The sequence below is a fragment of the Ovis canadensis genome, chromosome 21 (genome assembly GCF_042477335.2).
Source record: "Ovis canadensis isolate MfBH-ARS-UI-01 breed Bighorn chromosome 21, ARS-UI_OviCan_v2, whole genome shotgun sequence".
Lineage (NCBI taxonomy): Eukaryota > Metazoa > Chordata > Mammalia > Artiodactyla > Bovidae > Ovis > Ovis canadensis.
Window position 1 is genome coordinate 22,960,772 of NC_091265.1, and position 21,057 is coordinate 22,981,828.

General features: G+C 41.8%; 1 protein-coding gene and 1 long non-coding RNA gene across 2 annotated transcripts in view; one reads left to right on the plus strand and one right to left on the minus strand.

The window, feature by feature from the left end:
• Nucleotides 1–21,057, plus strand: part of GRM5 (glutamate metabotropic receptor 5) — a 786,169-nt gene that overhangs the window by 760,010 nt on the left and 5,102 nt on the right. The window contains exon 15 of the mRNA XM_069564782.1: nt 7,005–7,100. Within this exon, the coding sequence (XP_069420883.1) occupies nt 7,005–7,100 (96 nt within the window). The remainder of the gene's footprint in view (nt 1–7,004; nt 7,101–21,057) is intronic.
• LOC138426357 (uncharacterized) overlaps nt 1–21,057 on the minus strand; it is an 87,280-nt gene that overhangs the window by 62,648 nt on the left and 3,575 nt on the right. The gene's annotated exons all lie outside the window — the stretch shown is intronic.

The following is a 21,057-nucleotide window of genomic DNA, read 5'->3' on the forward strand; positions in this document are numbered from 1 at the left end:
AATCTTCAGCTCAGGCTGAGGGCCCTTCGACCAGATTCCTGCATCCAGGACCGGAGGACTAGAAAAACAGAAGGATAGGAAGGGTTAAGGAGAGGAAAGAGAGAGAGAAGAGGAGAGAGGTCAATAAAGTCTCTTGTTCCTTACCAGTCGGGGCACTCTGGCCAGTTGTCCGCGTCAGGAGGAGACCAGGGACAAAAGGGTCCCAGTTGCGGCCGCTGGGTCTGGCCCATTGGCAGGCAAGCTGGCCCCTGAGTACCCCGAGTGGTCAGGATGTCAGTCTCAGCGAAGAAGAGTCCCCGCCAGAGTCGCCATTGCAGGAAGAGGGACCCCTTCCAGGGCCCGAAACTGGGCTCTTATCTAACACTCAGAAATGAATTGTCCGAGGAGACATATGTGCTGGCAAAGCAAGAGATTTTATTGGGAAAGGGCACCCGGGCGGAGAGCAGCAGGGTAAGGAAACCCAGGAGAACTGCTAAGTGTTAATGAAGAGGACTCAAAAAACATTTCCACTACACAATATCATCAGGAAAAGAGTTTCAGTGGGTGGGTGGAAAATATACATCAAATAAATGAATTATTAATAGCTCCTTTCACTGACTTCTAAGATAGACTACATTGGATTCCTTTAGATATTTTAAAGGATGATAGAATAAAGTAAAATACGTGTACCGTGGTTTCTACACATCAGATAAACTATGTCCCTGTGGATTTCACTAAACTGAATGATACCTAGTGTGGTTTGAGAGTTAAAGAAAATACAGTAAATGGTGTGTTTGGTGAAGAGACTGAAGATGAAGGTGGATCTGACATGCCTCCGCCTATAGGCCTTTCACAGCAGGTTACTTATCCTTCAGCATCACGCGTTCCTCAACGCACACAGCTGGGAGTTAGCAACTCCACACTGCCTCCAGACACATTCCACACGTCGCGTAGAAATGCAGAAGTGAAAAACCGCCTTCTTTGAGGCTCCTGACATCTAGTTATCCGTCTATCCTTCAACTTTGTCTAAAAGTACCATCTACTGCCAACTTCTGGGTAAAGAATTTCTGTCTACTCCAAGCTCTGCTACCATTCTGAGTTACTTTAATGGCAATATAAAGGGTAAACTAGGGCTTCCCATGCGACTCAGTGGTAAAGAATCCGTCTGCCAATGCAGGAGACACAGGTTCAATCCCTGGGTCAGGAAGATCCCCTGGAGAAGGAAGTGGCAACCCACTCCAGTATTCCTGCCTGGAGAATTCAAAGGACAGGGGAGCCTGGGCGGGGGGGTGGTCACAAAGAGTCAGGCATGACTGTTTAGCAACAAAACAACAACAAAGGGAAACTATCATCATAGGCTCACTTCTCAGTAATGATTAACTTCTAATACAATTAGAATCATCATTTTAGTCACTCTACTTTTGATAAATGTATTACCTGAATCTCCCTCACATATTTCTAATATCAAACTCTCTTTTCCTTCTAGCTTTAGGTATCATCTCCACAATATCTGCTATTTCACCAAATATACACACTTTTGCTTGAATATATTCATTTTATTCTAATCTTTGATCTCATTCTGCATTCATTTACCCATTTTGAACCACATAGCCTGTATAGAAATTTCAATATGTCTAGTAGATTTCTAAAAATTTCCAATGTCTAGTAGACACTGATAGAAATAGGGAAAAGGAAATAAAGAAAAGGAATTTTTATTCAAATCATTTTGGGCAAATTACATTTATTATCCATTCCTGAGTGACTACTCCTGTATTTTTAAATTTTATTATTTTATTTTATTTTTTAATTTTATCACCAGATAAACATGGTCTCTTGTAGAACTAAGAGGAACTAGAGCTTTCTGAACAAAGGAGAAACAAAAGGAAAATAAAAAATGTTTACAGAAGGTAACTAAAGCTAATTTCAGAACAATTCTTTCTTAAATATTTAAAAACTATGACAGTTATTCATACCAGAGTTATGGCATAGAAACCAGTGTCAAAGCTATACTGAGCACAGACCTACAAGTCTAAAGAGTATGAAAAAAAAAAAAAAAAAAAGCAGATTGAAGAGCCCTGAATTCAGCATCTAACATACAGCAGGTACTCAAAAAGTGTTTATCAGGAATGCTTACATAAACAGTGTTACAGAAGTTTTTGAACAGGTAGACTGAGTATGTAATTCCCTTCCCTCGACCATCCCATAGTTTATCTGCTTTCTGTGGGTACTTTCAACCATCCTCATGGTATTTACAATCATCTGTAGGCTGATGGCTCCCAACTATGTAAGAATCCCCTAACCTCTGGATTCTTAAATCCACATGCCTACTAAATGTATCTAATTGTATGTTCCACCAGCCCCATATTCCACAATGAAGCTTTTTCTTTCTTCCTCCAAATATATACCCTCTCCTACATTTTCTTAACTTAGTTAAGTGCACCACGCATGGCAGTAACTGAGGTAGCATTCTACACTTCTCTCTTTATCAATGAAAAGTGAAAGTGAAAGTCACTCAGTCGTGTCCAACTCTTTGTGCCCCCTTGGACCATACAGTCCATGGATTTCTCCAGGCCAGAATACTGGAGTGGGTAGCCTTTCCCTTCTCCAAGGGAAATTCCCAACCCAGGGATTGAACACAGGTCTCCCGCATTGCAGGTGCTGTCTTTACCAGCTGAGCCACAAGGGAAGCCCAAATTCATCAATAATCCTACTAATTTTACTTCCCATATATTCTTGAAGCTGTTATCTACTCTTTCTCCATACCATCACTACCCCAAGGAATTATCTCATCATCTCTCATATGACTATTGCGGTAGGATGAGTCTATCTCAAGTCTATCTCAAGTCCAGAGTATTTTATCTAAATGTCAACTCCATGTTTTTTTCCTTAGCCTTAAGATCTCACAGAGGAATCTCACAACATTACAGTACAAATTCATCCATAAGCTACATTTTATATCCTGCTCCATCCACACCTTGCATTTTACTTTGCCTTATTTTACACTTGACTGGCTCAGTGGTAAAGAATCTGCCTGCCAGCGCAGGTTCAATCCCTGGGTTGGGAACATCCCCAGAGAAGGAGATGGCAATCCACTCCAGGATTCTTGCTTGGGAAATGCCATGGACAGAGGAGCCTGGCAGGCTGCAGTCCAGAGGGTCACAAAGAATTGGACAGGTCTTGGCAGTTAAACCACCATCACAGTCGGCGGGGGGTGGGGGGAGCACTGTTTCCCCATCTACACCATGCTGCTAAGACTCTCGCGTGTTTGTGCTTGATTTTTATTTTCTGCCTGCTTACCTGTCTCTTCATACTGTATTCCTTCTCATCTTTGACGATGTACCATAGGATATCTTGCTGAAGTTTTTCCAGCCCTCCTAGTATGGGTTAAGAGTCCTTCTTCAATGTTTCTACAATAAAACTTCTTACTTTCTTTAAAAATTATCTGTTTACAGTTCATCATCCCACTCCACATTGTGAACATACCAATGAGTTACCCACGTGCTCCTTATCACATTACCTTGCACATAGTATTCAGTAAATAGGAATGCTGTAAATTAAACCCAAACAAGGGAACACGATTTAAAGTGAATAAGTCATCAGTTCAGTTCAGTTCAGTCACTCAGTCGTGTCCGACTCTTTGCGACCCCATGAATCGCAGCACGCCAGGCCTCCCTGTCCATCACCAACTCCCGGAGTTCACTCAGACTCAAGTCCATCGAGTCAGTGATGCCATCCAACCATCTCATCCTCTGTCGTCCCCTTCTCCTCCTGCCCCCAATCCCTCCCAGCATCAGAGTCTTTTCCAGTGAGTCAACTCTTCTCATGAGGTGGCCAAAGTATGGGAGTTTCAGCTTCAGCATCAGTCCTTCCAATGAACACCCAGGACTGATCTCCTTTAGGATGGACTGGTTGGATCTCCTTGCAGTCCAAGGGACTCTTAAGAGTCTTCTGCAACACCACAGTTCAAAAGCATCAATTCTTCGGTGCTCAGCTTTCTTCACAGTCCATAATAAGTGACAGTCTTGTTTCTAAAATTATTGACATTGTTACTTCCATGGAAGTTGAATGTAAATATGATGAGCTTAGGAATCAGAGGCACAAACTCTCAACCTGAGTTCCCCACACATAAATCATGTGAGCCTGGGTTTACTTATGTTCATCCTCAACGCCTGCCTCTTTAGGATGATAATAGCACCCACGCTTCTGGGTAGTTTTAAGAACTGAGGATAATACAGCAAAAAGAACTTGGTACACTCAATATTCTGTTATTGTTATTTCTCAGTTCAGTTCAGTTCAGTCGCTCAGTCGTGTCCGACTCTCTGCGACCCTATGGATTGCAGCACGTGAGGACTTTCTGAAATGGAAGTATAGTTGCTTTACAATGTTCTGCCAGTCTCTTGTGTATAACAAAGTGATTAAGGTATTTGCATATATATATAGTTATTATCACTTTTACTGTGACCTTGAAAATAATTACAAAGCACTTTATTTGAAAAGTGAGTCCATATTTGTAAAGCACTTAAAACAGTCCTCACAAGTATGTGCACGTGTGTGGATACATGTGGATATGTGTGTGTGTACCTAGCTTTTAGCAGGTACCTAAAATATATACGAACTCATTACATAAGAGAAATAAATTTCACTGACATTTTATTAATTATACATTCTGAAGAGCTTCAACTATTTTTAGTTGATGTTTTTTATTTTTTAAATAAGCCCAAACAGAAAGAATTATGCAGCTGCAGCAGAGACTATAAAAGCATTATCAGCTACTTTAAACTGTACATTATTGTTGAATGGAATAATGCATAAGTGAATGAATGAAAATGTGGTCTATTTAGGCATCTGGTAAACATACTTCAGCTGTAATTATAGTTATAGACAGGAAGAGGGAGGGTCCCATCTGATAGCAAAGATGAGCTTCCCAGTCTGTAAGTGACAGTCTGTAAATGCACCTTACTCTGAAAACAAGAACTATTTGGAAGTTCCAAATAAGTCTAATGTATCTCTTGCTTTACTAGAATTAAGTTGGGACTTGTATTTTTATATTATTTATAAAATTTGTTACCAAAAGAGAACGGGTTATGAGAGAATAGAATGTTTAGGATCTGTTTCATAAGCAGGGGCACTTGGCAGCGTGCGTGCATGCGTGCGTGTGTGTGTGCATAAGCGAGACAAACAGAGACAGAAGTGTTTGAACGGGAAGTGTAGATGTCCTAAATTATCTATTAAAATATTTAACTGGAAATTAGCCTAACAGAAGATATTAAAAAATACTTCAAGGACCGCTTTGTAAGGAACCATGAATAATTCTATTATTCTACTAACATTCTCTTAATCTCTAAAGCCATGTCCTGGCAGTATAACTCAATTCACAAATAAATACAACATGTTTTCTACTGCAATGTGATGACTGGTACTTCACAAGGGATCCTCTTCAGAGGTGTTTTCTTTGGTGCAGTAAAGGCTGCTCAATCTGGCTTTAAGCTCTTTTCCTCTCTTCTTTATGGCCTAGACCTAAAGTTACTGAGTACATACTGCCTTCTCGCCTTCCTTCTCCCAAGAGACGGCGAGCTCTATGAGGCAACGCCTGTGGGTCATTATCTCTCTATCCCCAGGACAAAGCCCAATGTCTAGAATTTAACAGATGCTCAGCTAACATCTGCCGAAGACAGTAGTCCATTTTGCTTCACTTAAAAAGCCATTTCACTTTCACTCAGATGCTAAAGACTTTTAACATCTTAGAAGAAAACAAAGTCATGAAGAAGGCCTTTATCCTAGGACAAATAGCGATTATAATTTTATTGCTTTTTGTTTTATTTAATATTAATATTGAAACAGAAGGAAAAGAAACTGTTCTAAAAAGTGACTATATCGAGGGCAAACAAGTCTCCTGAAAGACAGTCTATCACTACCTGCTGAATGTCAGGAACATGGATGACATGGCGCCAGATCAGGCTCCTGATTTAGGAGCGAAAATATAATAATCACAATAAATCTTAAGAGTCTTGGACCCTTACAAGCTCTACGGACAAGTCCGCTCTACTAGGCAGGCTTGTGATTCCGGTCAAATTAGTCAAGTAAGTCTGTTTTAATGGGGATCACAGTGCCTCTTTAAATACCCCTGCAGGCTTAAACTGATGAATAAAAAAGAGATGATTTCTGTGAAAGCATGTAGGCTCTGAAAACTGGCATACAAGTACAAGGGCTCACCTTGATGCACCACGTAGCTGGCACATGTTGGAAATCACATATTTCAGTTGAAACTTCTAGTATCTTCCAGGAGTGCTGAATTGCCAACTCTGAGGTAAAAGCTGTTTGAGGCACCCTCCACAATGCAGGCAGCTCAGTGCTGAGTGTTACACATCAGTTTAACGGTTATATAAGCCTCCTACATCAAAGGAACATCTCTTTTCTCTTTTAGCACCACCAGTTTCCAATATAACAGACAGACATAGTACTACTCAGTGAAGGTTCATTAATGATACGGATGACTTTTTAAACTAGGAGGCAACACATTATAACAGCTAAAAGTGCAGGTTCTGAATTTAGCTTCCTGTGTTCAAATCCTGGATCAGTCTGCTCAATCCTTATAATCTCAGGTTTCTGCTTTGGTAAAATGGATATAATAATAACAGAGGCTCTGCCACGAGTTGCTGCCAGGACTGCATTTAGGTCAAATGCCAGCATCACGGCTACCACATGGTAAACATTAAATAAATTCTAGTTTACCAACATCCATCTTTTCCTTAGATGCTATGAATTATGCTTTTACCATAGATTATTAAATATGATCAACAGGCAGTTTAAAAGGGTAGACCACATGTGGTTCAACCAAGAAGTAACAAAATTGTCCACATACCATCACAACTATCTCCAGCGTCACCGGTCAGCCACCGCAGTGAAAGCAGGGGCCCCGTTCAGCCGCGGGGCCGCCCTCGAGAGCCCAGCTCTCCCTCAGCCTGGCCAGTGAATCCCACAATCACATCTTTCTGTTTGCTCCTGCCCTTGTTCATGCTCACCAGGTACAAAGACAGGAGACTGGCCCAGCACAAGTCGGAAATAGAGTGTTTCACCCCCAAAGGGAGTATGGGGAATGGTGGGAGAGCAACCATGAGCAGGTAAGCAAAACGTGAGTGGCCTGAGCTGGTGTGAACTAAGTGTCTGCAAGCTGTAGGCACAGGGGGCTCCCTGGTCCGGGTCCTCACTCAACCCTGCCTCCCAGGCAGTGTGTGCAACCTGGGCCACCGCTGGATTTCTTTGTGTGTTTGATTTGCAAAACCCACACCATCCGCAAGAGAAGCGATGGGAGCCTCCTGTCCCAGATGCTGCTGTTTCCCAGGGCTGTGTGCTTTGCATGTCTGAAGCCTTAGCTCACAGTCAGTGTCCCTGTGGATCTTAACTTACTGGTCAAACGCTTCTGTGGAGTTTGCAAAGTGGGAGGAAGCTCAGAACTATCCAGTCACTTGACAAAAATTAAACGGCAAAAGCCTAGGACTGGTTTTGAGGCAAGGACTGCCGTGGAGGGAAAGATTAAGCCTTGATCTCACAAGCTTGGGAATTAATCAGACTTGCATTGAATGAAAAGTCATCTCACAGCCAAGGGCAAATGCCAGGTCAAACAAGTGAACCACAGAGGCCGGAGGCTTTTTGTGAACGGACACCAGGAAAGCTAGCCCTCCTCTAGCTACTGCAGCTTTGCAGCCCCTTCCCCCTCTGTGTTTGGTGGTGGACGCCCCCGTATCGCTGTGCTGTGCATGTTCCTTCCTACCAGGCCTTCCCAGCTGAGCTGTGTCCAGGAAACGGGGATACTCGGAACTATGAGCATCGACTGAGCTGTGTTGCATGAAATAATCGTGCTTTATTGCATGGGACTGGGTTTCAAAGAAGAGGGCTCTGGAGATAAAAGACTGTCGAGGCTGGCGTTAAATGGCTCCAGGAGGCTGGAGGGGCCGAGTTGGGAAACCGATCACCATGAACAAACTCCCCACCTCTAATTTGCTGCGGCATTTCCCAGTCCATCTGTTATACACAGGTGTGGAAGGGAAGCTCTTGCAAATCAGCCTGGGTTCAAGGAAAGGGGGCATGTGGCGTGTAGTGTGCACACGCGTGTGGGCATGTGCTGAGAGCAGGGGCTGCGATCCTGCTGCAGAGCAACGAGAGAGTCCAGGCCCGCTGAACTTGCACACCCCAGCGCTGTTCGATTCCACAGCAGTGGGTTTCTTTTGGTTTCCAAAATAATGCCTAAGTTTCTACAAGGACACTGTACAACTTTTGGAAGGCCATTCACACTGCAGTCTGTGAAAATGGTGTCCTGACCTGTGTGGTGTATAGCCTGAGCCATTGTTCCTCGCAGCCTGGTCAAGAGCTTGACTGACTTCATCCACTGCTCCCAGACTCAAGACAGCGAGAGCATGAGTACGTGTAGGCACGTACGTGTGCACACGGGTCTATCTGATGGCCTTATGCCCCTTTATACAGCCATCTTTAGGTCCCAGTGTATCTGGAAGACAACCCCCAATGGATCATTTTGTGGGGGTCACTCAATAGACTGCTACTGGGGTTCCTAGGGTCCTTCCATTCAGATGTGAAAAAGTGGCATAGTTCCTGTACTTGAAAATCATTCAAACAGTGTCAGGGTTGGCAGGACAAGGTGAAAAGACTGCAACAGATGAGAACAGGGGCTCTGTCCAAAGTGACTTCTGAATTGAAGCACTGTCTTGGACTGGATTTCCCAAACCTAGCAAACCTGATTGCCTATCAAGTATACTAAGGCAAAAATGGATAACACAGATCCAGTGTTTATAGCACACAGAACTCTGCTCCATGTCATGTGGCAGCCTGGATGGGAGGAGAGTTTGGGGGCGAGTGGATACATGTATATGTATGGCTGAGTCCATACATATACATGTATATGTGTATATATACATACACACACACATATATATACTGAGGCAAAACCTAGGAATCTGTAGTGTAACAAGTTTCCAAGGTCATTCTGATTTAGTCAGTCCATAAACCTGTGTTTTGAAATAATCCATTTGTGTAGGAGATGACATGGAGCTATTCATGGCAAACAGATTTCAATTCTGTCATGCCGTATTCTCGTGAGTGTTTGGTCAGCGCCTCGAACTCTCAAGTCTGATCAGCCTAGTGAGTAGATTTGTTCAAGGCTGCCTTGATTGAAAACAGGTGAGGTGAAGACAGAGCGTGAGTAAGGGGATGCCAGCTTCCTTGGTTCAAGTCCAGATCTACAAAGGTAGCCACGCAGTGTGTCTACACTGGAATGGTCTGTTTCCCTACAATAGGAAGACATCATTTAGCATTTGTTTGTATACAGCCAAGGTAATGGCGAGGCTTATTACACTGATATGTCCTGGCAGGCAGAGGGGAACAGTATACGCTGCCCCAAGGACAGTTCTGTTGGTGCAAACACCTTAGCCCATAGATAAGAATACTTAAGAAGAAACAAATGACCTTCCCTTCCTACTTTTTCTTCTCATTTCTTTAGCAGCAAGTAAAAACTGACAAAGAGAGAAAGTGTATGGGAGGAGTCCTTATAGTTGTTCATATCAATACACACACAAATCTACTTATCCAGAAGAAATAAGCTTAATGTGAATATTAAGAGAAAGATATTAAGATATCAGAGGGAGACCACTGCAGTGTAAACTATTTCTAAATAAGGGGTTAGAGTAGTTAATCTCAAGTTGCTTGCTCAGAAATGGAACGGAAGGGCTGGAAACCCAATACCTACATGATACTTTGGTAGGTACTTTTCGTATCCGCTGATAAGGCCCTCTTTCTTATCCACGCCCACTCCGTCCCCCAGTTGCTTCCCAGAGTCACAGGCATGCATCATATTTACTCTGCAAACATCGGGGGTGGTTCTGTGGCCATCATCAAGTCCAACCAGTCCCAGGGAGGGGCTAAGGGAAGATCAAACCACCACAGAAAACCAGGAATGTCAGCCTGCATCTCATTGCCTACGGTTTCTATGATGAAACTACAGAGTGGACTTGATCCTGTGAATTTACGCCTGGGGAGGGCCTTGTGAGCCACACGGCTTAGCAGGAGAGGAGGAGCAGCTGTACAAGGCATGCAGTCATGGCCCAGCAGAACAGCGTGACCTCATCAGCAGCGCTGGCAGGGCCTGGGGACACCGCCTCCCCCTCCCTCCTCCTCCTACCCCCTCCCACACTCGGAAAGGACTCGGAACACTGCAGGCATCCATAAGAGTCTAGCTTCCCGAAGCACTATGTCATTGTTTTCCCTTTGGGTGAACTTTCTTTTTCCATCTGACTGTACCGTAATTTCCCATTTGTTCACACTTTGACGGGGGACAGTCTGTGTTTCAGAGTAGTCTTCCTGATTGCAGGAGGAGTGAGAGAGAGTCCTGAGCAGGGAGATGCTCTAAGAAACGGGAACTCTCTGAACCCTGGAACGTGGGAGTTCATACAGAAATGATTCACCCCCAGGAATGGCTAGAACCTCAGCGATGAATGTCGTCATTGACCGTCTCAGCAGGGGGATTCCACCTCTGTGCTTCTTAAGTCTGCATTCTGATGTGCTCACGTTAGACTCCGTGATGGAGAGGCACAGCCACTCTGAGTCTCCCTGTCTCTGAGAAAGGGCCCTCCTTCAACAAATGAAATAGATCTAAATCCCCCATTCAGTGCTTGAGGGAAGGAGGGTGGTAAGGGGTGATTTTTACTGTTGCTATGTCATGACACCAACTATGTGAAAGAAAGATCAATCCCCAATCAGTTGATTAGGGATTTTCACCTAGTAGATGCAGCATCTGATTTTAGTGGGTATAAATATTTAATAATTCCTTGGAGAATCCAGTAACAGTGATGTCATAAGAGTCATTATTAAGTGAATAAGGAACTCAGATTTGAAAGTAACCCCCAAACATGATATCTGTACTAGGATTCTTTTGCCTTTCACTCATTCAATGACTTCTTCCTCCATGTAATGCTCATTATTAAGCATCTACTATGAGCCAAGCACTGACAAGACCCAAGGTGAAAGGATGACCGAGACTAATGCCTCTGAAAACCCACTGTCCATTGAGGAAAAGAGAAAAACAGATCACTGCAAAGCAATGTGGAACTCTTTCTCCATAGGATAATTATTTATCAGGTTAACTTCTCGTTTAGTATCATATATAGTAATCTACGCCAGTGCAAACAGAATTAAGAGTAACAGAAACTAAATAACAATAAATGTTCAGAAATGGCTAGACACACAGCTATACAAAATTCAGAGTCTATAAAATGCTCCAATCAAAAGACATACAGTGGCAGACTGTTTAAAAAAGAAAAGCCTACAAGAGACCCATTTTAGGGCACAGCACACAAATAGACTAGAGGGGTTAGAAAAAACATTTCACGCAAATGGAAATGACAAAAAAGCAGGGGTCCCAGGACTCATATCAGACAAAACAGAGCTTACAACAAAGGCCATAAAGAAAGATAAGGACACTATACCATGACAAAACTTTGGAGTCCACAGGAGAGAGAGAGTCCAGCTTTTCAGCACAGCAGCGGGCAGCTGGTCACTGAGCAGCAGGTGAGGATGGCTGCAGTATCTTGTCTCCATTCCTCCCAAAAATCAACTTCAGTTAACCTTCTAACATACTCAGAGATGTTCTAAAACAAAACTAATAATAATTGCTATGCATCAGACACTGGTAGTCCCTTCACAAATGCTCTACATCAGGTTCTCACAAGAATATTATAAGCAAGATATTTTTTCCTTTCTGTGGGACATATGAGGTCATAACATTTTTTTGTCTTTCTCTAGCTTATTTCACTGAATACAATGCCCTCGAGTTTCATCCACGTTGTCACAAACGGCAGGATTTCCTTCTATTTCTAAATAGAATAAGCTGAATAATATTTTTTAACCACATTTTCTTTACCCATTTGTCCACCAACGGACTCTCAATGCTAGTGCTAAGTCACTTCAGTCGTGTCTGACTCTGCAACCCCATGGACTGTAGCCCACCAGGCTCCTCTGTCCTTGGGATTCTCCAGGCAAGAATACTGGGGTGGTTGCCATTTCCTCCTCCAGGGCATCTTCCTAAACCAGGGACTGAACCCACATCTCTTCCACCTCCTGCTTTCGCAGGTGGATTCTCTACCACTACCACCACCTGGGAAGCCCATGGACTCTTACACTGCTCCCATGTTTTGGCCATTGTAAATACTGCTGCAATGAACATGGGGGTACAGATATCTTTCCAAGATATTGATTTCATTTCTTTGGGATTAATACCCAGTAGTGGAATTGCTGGATTCACATGGTAGTGTGATTTTTTAAATTTTTTGAGGAACCTCCAAACTGTTTTCCACAGTGGCTGCATCCATTCATATTCCCACCGAAGTATACAAGGGTTCCCTTTTTCCCTATCCTTAGCGAGACTTGTCATTTCTTCTCTTTCTTGATAGCATCCATTCTAACAGTCATGATGTGATTGTGGTTTTGATTTGCATTTCCCTGATGATTAATAAGGGATAAGCACCTTTTCATGTACCTGTTGCCTATTTGTATGTCTTCTTTGGAAAAATGACTCTTTACAAAGGACACATTCTCTTTATCCATTTATCTATCAATGGACATTTTGGTTGTTAGGCTACTGTGAATAATGCTTCAGTGAACGTGGAGGTACTAATATCTCTTTGAGATCCTAATTCTAATTTTTTTTAATAAAAGATTGCCAGGAGAAATATCAATAACCTCAGATATGCAGATGGCACCTCCCTTATGGCAGAAAGTGAACAGGAACTAAAAAGCCTCTTGATGAAAGTGAAAGAGGAGAGTAAAAAAGTTGGCTTAAAGCTCAACATTCAGAAAACTAAGATCATGGCATCTGGTCCCATCATTTCATGGGAAATAGATGGGGAAACAGTGGAAACAGTGTCAGACTTTATTTTGGGGGGCTCCAAAATCACTGCAGATGGTGACTGCAGCCATGAAATTACTCCTTGGAAGAAAAGTTATGACCAACCTAGATAGCATATTCAAAAGCAGAGACATTACTTTGCCAACAAAGGTCCGTCTAGTCAAGGCTATGGTTTTTCCAGTGGTCATGTAGGGATGTGAGAGTTGGACTGTGAAGAAAGCTGAGCGCTGAAGAATTGATGCTTTTGAACTGTGGTGTTGGAGAAGACTCTTGAGAGTCCCTTGGACTACAAGGAGATCCAACCAGTCCATTCTGAAGGCGATCAGTCCTGGGTGTTCATTGGAAGGACTGATGCTAAAGCTGAAACTACAATATTTTGGCCACCTCATGCAAAGAGTTGACTCACTAGAAAAGACCCTGATGCTGGGAGGGATTGAAGGCAGGAGGAGAAGGGGACGACAGAGGATGAGATGGCTGGATGGCATCACCAACGCGATGGACATGAGTTTGGGTAAACTCCAGGAGTTGGTGATGGACAGGGAGGTCTGGTGTGCTGTGGTTCATGGGGTTGCAAAGAGTCAGACATGACTGAGTGACTGAACTGAGCCCAGAAGTAGGATTGCTGGATCAGGCGGCAGTGTGTTTTCAATTCTCTAAGGAACTTCCATACTGTTTTCCACGGATGTTTTGCATTCCCACCAACACTGTGCAAGGATTCCAATTTCTCCACATCCTTACCAACATTTATTATCCTTTGTAAAAGTTTTTTTTGTTGTTGTTGTTTAATAGTTATCCTAACAGGTATGATGTGATAATACTATGTTGTCCACTAAAACATTTAAGAGGGTAGGCCTCATTTTAAGTGTCCTTATGATAATACAAGGAAGGAAGGAAGGGAGAGAGGAAGGAAAGATTGCAGAGATATATCATGAAGCGTGGGAAGCATCCCAAGGGGAACGGAACTGGAACTGAGTGCCTCCCATCTGTCGCATGTGTCCATTTTATGCAATAAGAAAAAATAATCCAAAAAACTGCCTTCTTAAATGAGGAGCTCTTTCATAGGTGTTAACAATAAGCAGGTCAGTGGTAGACGTCCAAGTGGGATTCAAGCCGTGAACCGCAAGTACTCTTCAAACATCAGATTTAAGCTACATGCATTAGTTGAAGTGCTTCAACTAAGGTCAAAAGGAATCTTTTGTCTAAATGGAAGCCATTCTGGGGGCTTTTCTGGCAGTCCACTAGTTAGAGCTCCATGCTTCCACTGCAAGCCGTATGGGTTTGATCCCTGGTCAGGGAATTAAGATCTTACATGCTACAACGAGTGGCCAAAAAAAAAAAAAAAAAAAGAGAGAAGAAGAAATTAGTTTTCAGCAACTGCTGTAAAATTCCAGGGAAGTCCTCTTATCCTGCGGTCCCTCGGGAGTCATCTCCGCCATGTTCAGGTGAATGTCGACACAGAGCTTTGGAATTTATCAGCAGGCCATCTTACGGACACAGACTTTGGCACTGCTCTTGTCCTTGCTGTTCCACAAAGGTGCTCTTGTCAGCCCCTCAGTGCAGCGTACATCTTGGCCCTTCGCAGAGCCAATATTGCGTGGTGGCTGTGATCTTCATTTAGGGTCCTATTTGAGGCCCTGGTCTCCCTTTTGAGTTAGACAATATAGTTAAGTTCCATAAACCTCAGTTTTTCCATCTATAACACAAGTTAGTAATACCTGTCTATACCAAGCATTCACAGTGAAAGAATTGACTTCATCTTCTCGAAGTGAAAGGGAGAAGGAAGTGGCAACCCACTCCAGTATTCTTGCTTCAAGAATCCCATGGAAGAAGGAGCCTGGTAGGTTACAGTCCATGGGGTCGCAAAGAGTCAGACACAATTGAACAACTTCACTTTCACTTTTTCTTAATACTCCCAGCCCCCTACTCTGTACCAGGTACCATACTAAGCACAGGAGATGCGTGCAGTTGCTGCCCAGGAGGGTTCCACGTTTAGTGCAGGAACAGACCTATCATGAAAAATGCTATGTTGCTAAGTGCATGTCAAACTGCTTTTGAGAAGGTCAAATATAACAATATAGGGAAAAACGCCTTGTGAAGTAGAAAGTTCTATTCAAACAGGAGCTATTATCATTCTAGGACTCTCCTTTGCCACCAATCCCAATCCCATGTTTTATTCAAGGCTTAAATCAAGCTGGATTCTTCCGCAAAGTCTTCCCGGCTACACTGGGCAGCAGAGGCACAGAACAGCTGTGTCGTCTTTTGGTCTCTCCTCAGTTGCAATCTGGGCATTACAGTGATTGCTAGGAGAGAAAAAATCATTTCCTATTTTGGAAAAAACTTCTCATCTTAGCCAAAGCACCGCAGCTAAGCCTAGAACCCATATCTCAGTATGAGGAGGAGTTTAGAGTCCAGGTTACTGAATTATGGATCAAAAGAAACAGCTTAACTTGAAAAAGAAAACTCTGTGATGATTCAACAAACTGCCTCTACTTGGCACACACTCCTGCCTGTCCTTCATTGGATGCTTCCTCTTTATAAAATTTTTCAGTTAAGTCACAACAATACTATAAATTACTATGCATAAAATAAATAAGCTGGGGGGAGGGGGAAAATAAATAAGCTATAAGGCTATATTGTACAGGAAAAAATAGCCATTATTTTATAGTGACTTTATTTTTTTGTTTTTTTTTGTTTTTTTTTAATTTTTATTTTTACTTTTACTTTACAATACTGTATTGGTTTTGCCATACATTGACATGAATCCACCACGGGTGTACATATGAAATACAATCTATAAAAATTTTGAATCACTTTGGTATTCACCTGAAACTCATACAATATTGCAAATCACTATTAATACTTCAATAAAAAGTAATTTGAAAAAAGTTTTTTTTAAAGCAGCAACAATACTAGACTATCAGGCGCTTCAATAACCTACCTGAGTGGACCTGGGATGTACTGAAAAGGCCTCCTGCTGCTATTCGACCAAAGACAGTTAAAATAGGGCTGAAAGCTTCTCCTCCCACCAGGGTTTTATTAGGGACTAAATGCTTACTAAGAGATGTCCTCTGACAGAACCGTGTTAGAAGCATGCCGCCACTGCTCTTGTACCAGCTACTTTAAAAGAGAGGCAAAAGTCCACCATGGGGTTCTTGGAAGGGCTGCTCAGGATTAAATACATTGAATTATTTTCTTCGCCATATATGCATGACGCATATTAACTGGATTTTGTTTATGCATGTTATTTCACCACTCCCTAGGCTTTCAGGCCTCGGTAAGCTCCACTTTATTTGCAAATCCTTCTTTGAGCTTCTTCCCCTGTGAGCAACCTTTTCTCTGAATTCCTCTAATACCACAAGAAAAACTCAACGTACAAGGACAAATGTCTTTTTTTTTTTCACAGTAGTTTTCACCCCCATATTTTCCTTCCCATTCTCATTTGGCCAAACCTGTTAGCATCTTCAAACTGTATCCTACCCTCTTAAAACAAGCTCTTAAATCTACCCTGGGTACCACTATTGTTTATGTCAATCTTCTTCTCATTGCCTGAAGGACTAACTAAGTTAAATACTAAATAGGCTTGAATACTTTCCTGAAGTAGGACCAGGACTAGGGACCAGAGTCCGATCAATAGATGAAGCTTTGGTGAAGGTTAAAGAAGATTACAGCATGCACGCTTCCTGTGTTCAACTGTTTCCGTTGAGCTCAAGAAAGATCAAATGCATAAAATATTAAACAACAGAAGGGAATTCTTACACTTGAAGTTTAACACAGAAAAGCCATGTGTATTTCTTTATATAATCATTTACTGATTGATCAATCCTATAGATTACATGGGCATCTAATAATGAGGGGCTTCCCAGGTGGCTCACTGGTAATGCAGGAGAGTCAGAATCGACCCCTGGGCCTGGAAGATCCCCTGAAGGAGGAAATAGCAACCCACTCCAATGTTCTTGCCAGGAGAATCCCATGGACAGAGGAGCCTGGCGGGCTACAGTTCATGGGGTCACAGACAGCCAGACATGAGTTGTTGACCAAACAGCAGCAGCAGCAGCATAAAAACCCAGCATTATAACTAGCGCTCAAAGAAGCTAAGACCTTTTCTACTTTCCTCCTTTCCCAACATATCATTTTCTCAGAGATTGGACATAGCTGAAGAGACTGGTCATGCACACACTAACAATGAGAGCACCTCTCTCTAATGTATCAGATCACCCATCTATCCCAGATGCTATTAATAATAAGCCCAAGGCTGAATTATTAAAAAGCAAAAGAAAGTAGAAGAAAGAAGATTCTTGTAGGTCTGGGATGGCCAAGAAGACTTTTTACAGCAGACAAAAAGGTCTAAACCCTGCCTTCTGATTCCTTAACTTCTTAACTCTATCCTCACACAGTCAAACTGGACTACTGGCTATCTCCTGGAAAGCTCTTTGTGGATTCCTGGATTTCCGTCACTGCTAACCTTCCTGGAGAGCAATTCCTGGCATTCTCTCTTTGAACCTTGCCATAAGCTACTAATTATTCAAAACCTCGATGCAGTCTGCCTCATGTATGCAGGCAGCATTCCCTGGCCAATCCCCTCCCACGGGAAATGGTTCCTTCCTCCTGTGAGGTTTTGAACCCCTTGTGATTTGTACCTTCTAATAGCTCAGTAAACTGACAGCTTGTCCCCATGCTCCCCTATCCCTCACTCAGCTCATGCTAAGCATCCTTCCTTCTGTCCATCTGCTTCCTCATTTCCAAGTCCTAGGAAAAGGAAAACAACCTCTATCAGCATCCTGTAACTCACAGTGCTAGCCTTCTTCCATAAGTGTGCTCTCTCTTGAATTCAGTTATATCCTCTTTTAGGGAAGTCTCATATCAAGAATTCTCAGCCACAATATAAAAAGCTCAGGTGAATCAAAATCATTGGCAAATGCATCACAAAGATCTTATTACCAATATTAATTGAAATACCAAAAATTTCAAAACAGCGCAGATTTAAGACTATCCCTGACATTACACCCCTCTCACTTACTGGTATTTCAAAATAAGTCAGAGAGAAAATAAGCATACTATAGAGAGGACACCTGGAGGAGGGCATGGCTACCCACTCCAGTATTCTTGTCTGGAGAATCTTGTGGACAGAGGAGCCTGGAGGGCTATAGGCCATAGGGTCGCACAGAGTCGGACACGACTGAAGTGACTTAGCATGTATGTATGCATACAGAGGACAACTGTCTTTTGTTGAATCACAGCATGAAAAAAAAAGGCTGATAATATTAATGTATATGATTGCAAGCTTCAAATTCCTTCATCATTATCTTGACCAATATAGAGGCTCAATCAACCTGTGCTATTTGAGTCAGCAACCAAAGAGATATGCAGGGTGTTTTCTTGAAATTGCAAAATACATGAAAAGTAAAGAGATATGGGGTAAATAAAAGAGAATATAAATCAATAGTTTATCTCCTTAAAAACATATATCATCACCAGATAACATCTGAGGCCACTCTTCCATGGAATAAGGAAAGTTCACTTCAGAAAGCAAATCTGGCAATGTACTGTCATGGAAAATGGAATTGAAAAATCATGACATATTAGTCCACACTTTACCACTTTCTGTGTAACCTTGAGTAAATCACCTAATCTCACTGAGCCTTGATTTTCTTATTTTTGGAAGGAAGATAAAGACTGATCCTATCAACTTCTGACAGTCGGTGTTTCTAGAAGTGCTTTATAAAGCACTATGAAAATAGATGTTATTGCTTTGATTATTATGTCTCTATCAGGTAATTTAGTCCTTGACTTCATTTCCATTTACTGAAGTGTTTTTCCCTATACGTGCATCTCTAATGCATACATCATCCTGGGCATTTAAATTGTTCTTGACAGCAAGCCAGCTATTTACATCCATTTATACCGTAACTGGGTAAATTTATATAGATGATTCTGCCATTTTCTTATATATTATGGTGCGTTTCTCAGTATAACTGTCAAAATCAAGATGTCAGGTTTTAGGCAAAGCTCAGAAAGAAATTATTCCATCTAATTTAGAATGTCTGAATATAAACAATATCAGATTCCTCATTATTTTTTAAAAAACTGTATTTCCATACTTTGTAATTCAAAACTATTGAAAGCAAAATACTGATTTTTTAAAGTTTAAGAAAATGCTCAAAAAATGGAACTGCAATTGCAAATTTTCTGCTTATAATATTAATGAAATTATTTTATTGATCTAAAATTGTCTAATGTAATTCTACAGACATATTTGCTAATGATGATATAAGGTTTTTGTAGTTTTTAAATACATTTTTATATTAGGAAGTTCTTTTTTATATAAAGTAAGTTTAACCTTACTATACCTCTCTCTTGGCTACCCCTGAATTCAAAATCACAAACAAGAGAGGTTAGTAATGATAGTTTTTTCATAACAAGAATTTTTGGATTTTCAGAGGATATAGTCCCCTTTCACTTTTCACTTGCATGCATTGGAGAAGGAAATGGCAACCCATTCCAGTGTTCTTGCTGAAGAATCCCAGGGACGGCTGAGAAGTTTCTCTCAGATACAAGAATGACAAAAAAGAAATCAACACTTCCTTTGTGTATTTCATGATAGTATCCAGATCCGTGTTTTTTACTTCATTTATGAAATAATCTTTTCTCTGTACACACTGAGTACTAATTACAGTGAGTTGTATAAAAAGATGAATCCATATGACAAAAGAAATAAAATCTCATTAACATTAAATTTTTAAAACTTAATTCTAACAAAACTAATTATGAATATATGACTTTTTAAGAATAGAAAGGATTTATCCACTCAATTATGAGCCAAAAAATATTACTGAGCAGGCAATGGAGTGTGCCCAGAGGCTCCATGGTAAAGAATCTGCCTGCTAAGCAGGAGACATGGGTTTAATCCCTGAGTCAGGAAGATCCGCTGGAGAAGAAAATGGTAACCCACTGTAGTATTCTTGCCTGGAGAATTTCATGGACAGAGGAGTCTGGTGGGCTACAGTCCATGGGGTTGCAAAGAGTTGAAACAACTTAGCAACAGAACAACAATGCACTGGGTATTATGCATAGAACAGGAAACAAGGAACCCTCTGTCTCTGTCTTCAAAACACTCCATCCCTCAGATGAGATGGATATACCACAGAGTTACTCAGTGCCTAAGACAGGGACTCTAGGAATCTAACCCGGTCAGGGATGGCATCAGGAAAACTTCAAGAAAAAGCAATTAAGGTAAAGTTCAAAAAAAAAAAAAAAAAAGGAACTATTTAGGCAAAAAGGAAGAAACAGGCAGAGGAGGGAGTGCAAATGAAAGAGCAGGAAGAAGTAGAATAACGTAGAATCTAGTGGAGTAGAGGTGATCACCCAAGGAGACAGCTAGGGTGAGAAAAGGCATGCCGCAGATAAAACCCTATGTAACTCCACAGCTGGGTACAGTCGGTCAGGTTAAGGAGGAACAACCAGAACTATGTTACGGCATTACCATAAACACTCTGCACTGAAGTCTCCCTTCCTCAAGCAGAGCTCAAGACAGCATAGGAATAGTGGGCCCTCCACATCCCCAGTCACTGATTCTAGGAGTCCCGATGGATACCAAGGGCTCAGCTTCTCAGACTCCTGACATAAACGGCACAGTAAAACGAAAGCAGTCGGCACTCAGCCTCAGGTCTCGCATCCACAGATTCAGCCAACAGCAGACCTGACTCTCTGGATTGAAGCCAGGGACGGGAAACTGCAGATACAGAGGGCCAACTGTAGAAATTATTTTTGTTTCTTGAAACTTAGCATTCACATAGAATGCAAAAAATAACTCCTTAGATACCTTCTTACTTTCGTTGTTTCCTTTAATCCTCAGAACCGTCTTCACCAAATGAAGTCTATACCACCTGCTTTTTTATTGAGACTTAAAGATTATTATTTTGTAAGCATCCAGAATGGCAGATCCAGAATTAGAACCCTGATTTTAGAATCCTTTGTCCACGGTACTTTCCAGGACACCACACAATGGCCCTGCTGGCTTAAAAATCCTAATCTTCCATCAAACCCTTATTAAGATCTTGCCATGTGCCAATGAACAAGACAGAATAGGTCCCTATCTTCATGGAAACCACATTCTACTAGTAAACTGACTAATGTCTTAAGGTCAGTTTTCTCTTAATTCCCATGTGCTT